The following is a 2109-nucleotide window of genomic DNA, read 5'->3' on the forward strand; positions in this document are numbered from 1 at the left end:
CCGTCGTCTCTAATTGTGTCCGTGTCTTCAGGTGTTTGACAGACTCGGCATTGTTTTCAAGGGTGCCTGATCCCCCGCTGTGTGCCTGCACGGGGTGTGTTTATCCGTCCCTCTGGAGTCGGGGTTTGGGGTTGTTTCCATCGTTTTGCTGCTATGGGAATCGCCGCCATGAACATCGGTGTGCTTGTGCCTGTTCGTGGGTGATCTTTCTTTCTTTAGGGTACTTATCGCCCAGGAGAGAGGTTGCAAAATCGCAAGGGGTTTTTTGACTTTGCATTTGTCAAAGGCACCGCCATCGCGATTTCCATCGTGGCTAGATGAGCCTACGATCCTACCCAGCAGCGGATGGGCGGCCATTGCCGTCTCTCCACAGCCTCTCCAGGGCTGATCATTCCCCAGGCTGCTCCGGTTTGTTCTGTTTTGCTGTGAGCGCCAGTGTGAGGTGGTGTTTCGCTGTTTTACTCTTCTCGCTGATGAATGCAAACAGTTTTCCATCGAGTTGTCGGCTGCCTGGGTGTCCTTTTTAGTCAATTATCTGTTCACGCCTGTGCCCGTGTTTGGTTCACACTCGTCTTGTCTCACCCAGCTTCTCGGATGATTGGCTCAGCCCACAGATTGAATAAGTATGGGTCCAACCCTAATGCACACTGCTCCCGATTTTAAACCGTGCAACATTCCCTTGTTCTGTGCACACAACTGCCTCTTGATCCATGAGCAGGTTCCGTGTGAGCACAATGGAGTGTTCTGGAATTCCCATCCTTCTTGGGCCGTCCATAGTTTGTAACGGTCCACACAGTGGATGACTTGGGTCCCCACCCATGTCCAGACCAGAAGTAGCGCACAGGCTAGTGTGACTGTAGGCATGGAGTCTGGGAGGACAAGGGCAGTGGGGGGTGGGGGGTGGGCAATGTGGCCCTACAGAGGTCCCAAGGAGAACCGTCAGAGTGAGCGCACAGATCTTGCTAAGTTCTGACCCTAAAAGCCAAAATGATGGCGCCTGTCCTCCCAGCTTTGCTCCCTCCCCACAGGTACCCCCAGGGGAAGACTTCTCCCGCCTCTCTTGCCCCCTTCTCCTTACAGGAGGCTGTGGATGACATCACCTCTGCCCTGAAGTTAAACCCAGGCACTGTGGTCCCTGAAATCCGCTCGTTGAAGCCAGAAGCCCAGGCCCTCATCACTCAGGGCCTTTACGCCCGCTGCCGGGCTCTCCTCAGCCAGCCGCTGGACACCGGGACGCCCCTCAACGACGAGGACATACGGGGCCTCGTTGCCACCGGAGAGGCCCTGGTCAAACTCAACCCCCGGCAGCCAGCCTGGCACCTCCTGCTCACCGATGCGCTCCTGTCTGCAGGTAAGGAGCCGCAGCTCAGGATGGGAGCCCGGCGTCTGCCTGGGAGCCATTCTTCCGAGCATGTCTTTAAAGGGCTATGATCAAGGGTCCACAGGACCCCGGGCCCTGTTCTAGGGAGGGTTGCTGAGATCTGTCTGCAGAAGTCCGCCAGTGTGGAAAGACAGTGTCCGTCCGTCCTTGTTACCCGTGGGGCCACCGGTTGCCTTGGAATCAGTCCCAGTCCTGGCGGCCAGGCATGGCAGAATAGGACTGTGCTCCATAGGGTTTGCAGAAGCCAATTTTGCCGAAGCAGGTCGCCGGGCCTTTCTTCCACAGTACTTCTGGGAGCTCTTGAGTCCCCAACCTTTCAGTTAGCAGCTGAGCATGTGAAGAGCCAGCACCTCCTGGACCCTGTGGGAGGTAACTATGTATGTTCTAGACCAGGGGTTCTCAACCTGTGGGTCGTGACCCCTTTGGGGATTGAACCACCCTTTCCTAGGGGTCACCTAAGACCATCGGAAAACACATATTTCCAATGGTCTTAGGAACTAAGACACCACTCCTCTATCCGTCTCCAGGTGGGTGTTACCCTTGCTACACCATGCTTCAAGACAAAATTTCATTGATTTGTCATTAGAAGTGAATAGTTCACAATCTATAATAACATAATGTTTTTGTGATGAATCGCTATGTTTTAATGATGTTCAATTTGTAACCATGAAAATGCATCCTGCATATCAGATATTTACATGATGATTTATCACGGTAGCAAAATGACC

General features: G+C 53.8%; 1 protein-coding gene across 1 annotated transcript in view; it reads left to right on the forward strand.

Annotated features, from left to right (window-relative positions):
- TTC34 (tetratricopeptide repeat domain 34) overlaps nt 1-2109 on the forward strand; it is a 31037-nt gene that overhangs the window by 24021 nt on the left and 4907 nt on the right. The window contains 1 exon segment of the mRNA XM_004718126.3: nt 1081-1413. Within this exon segment, the coding sequence (XP_004718183.2) occupies nt 1081-1413 (333 nt within the window).

The sequence above is a fragment of the Echinops telfairi genome, unplaced genomic scaffold (genome assembly GCF_000313985.2).
Source record: "Echinops telfairi isolate 266 unplaced genomic scaffold, ASM31398v2 ScPeMD7_7457;HRSCAF=8495, whole genome shotgun sequence".
NCBI classification, from domain to species: domain Eukaryota; kingdom Metazoa; phylum Chordata; class Mammalia; order Afrosoricida; family Tenrecidae; genus Echinops; species Echinops telfairi.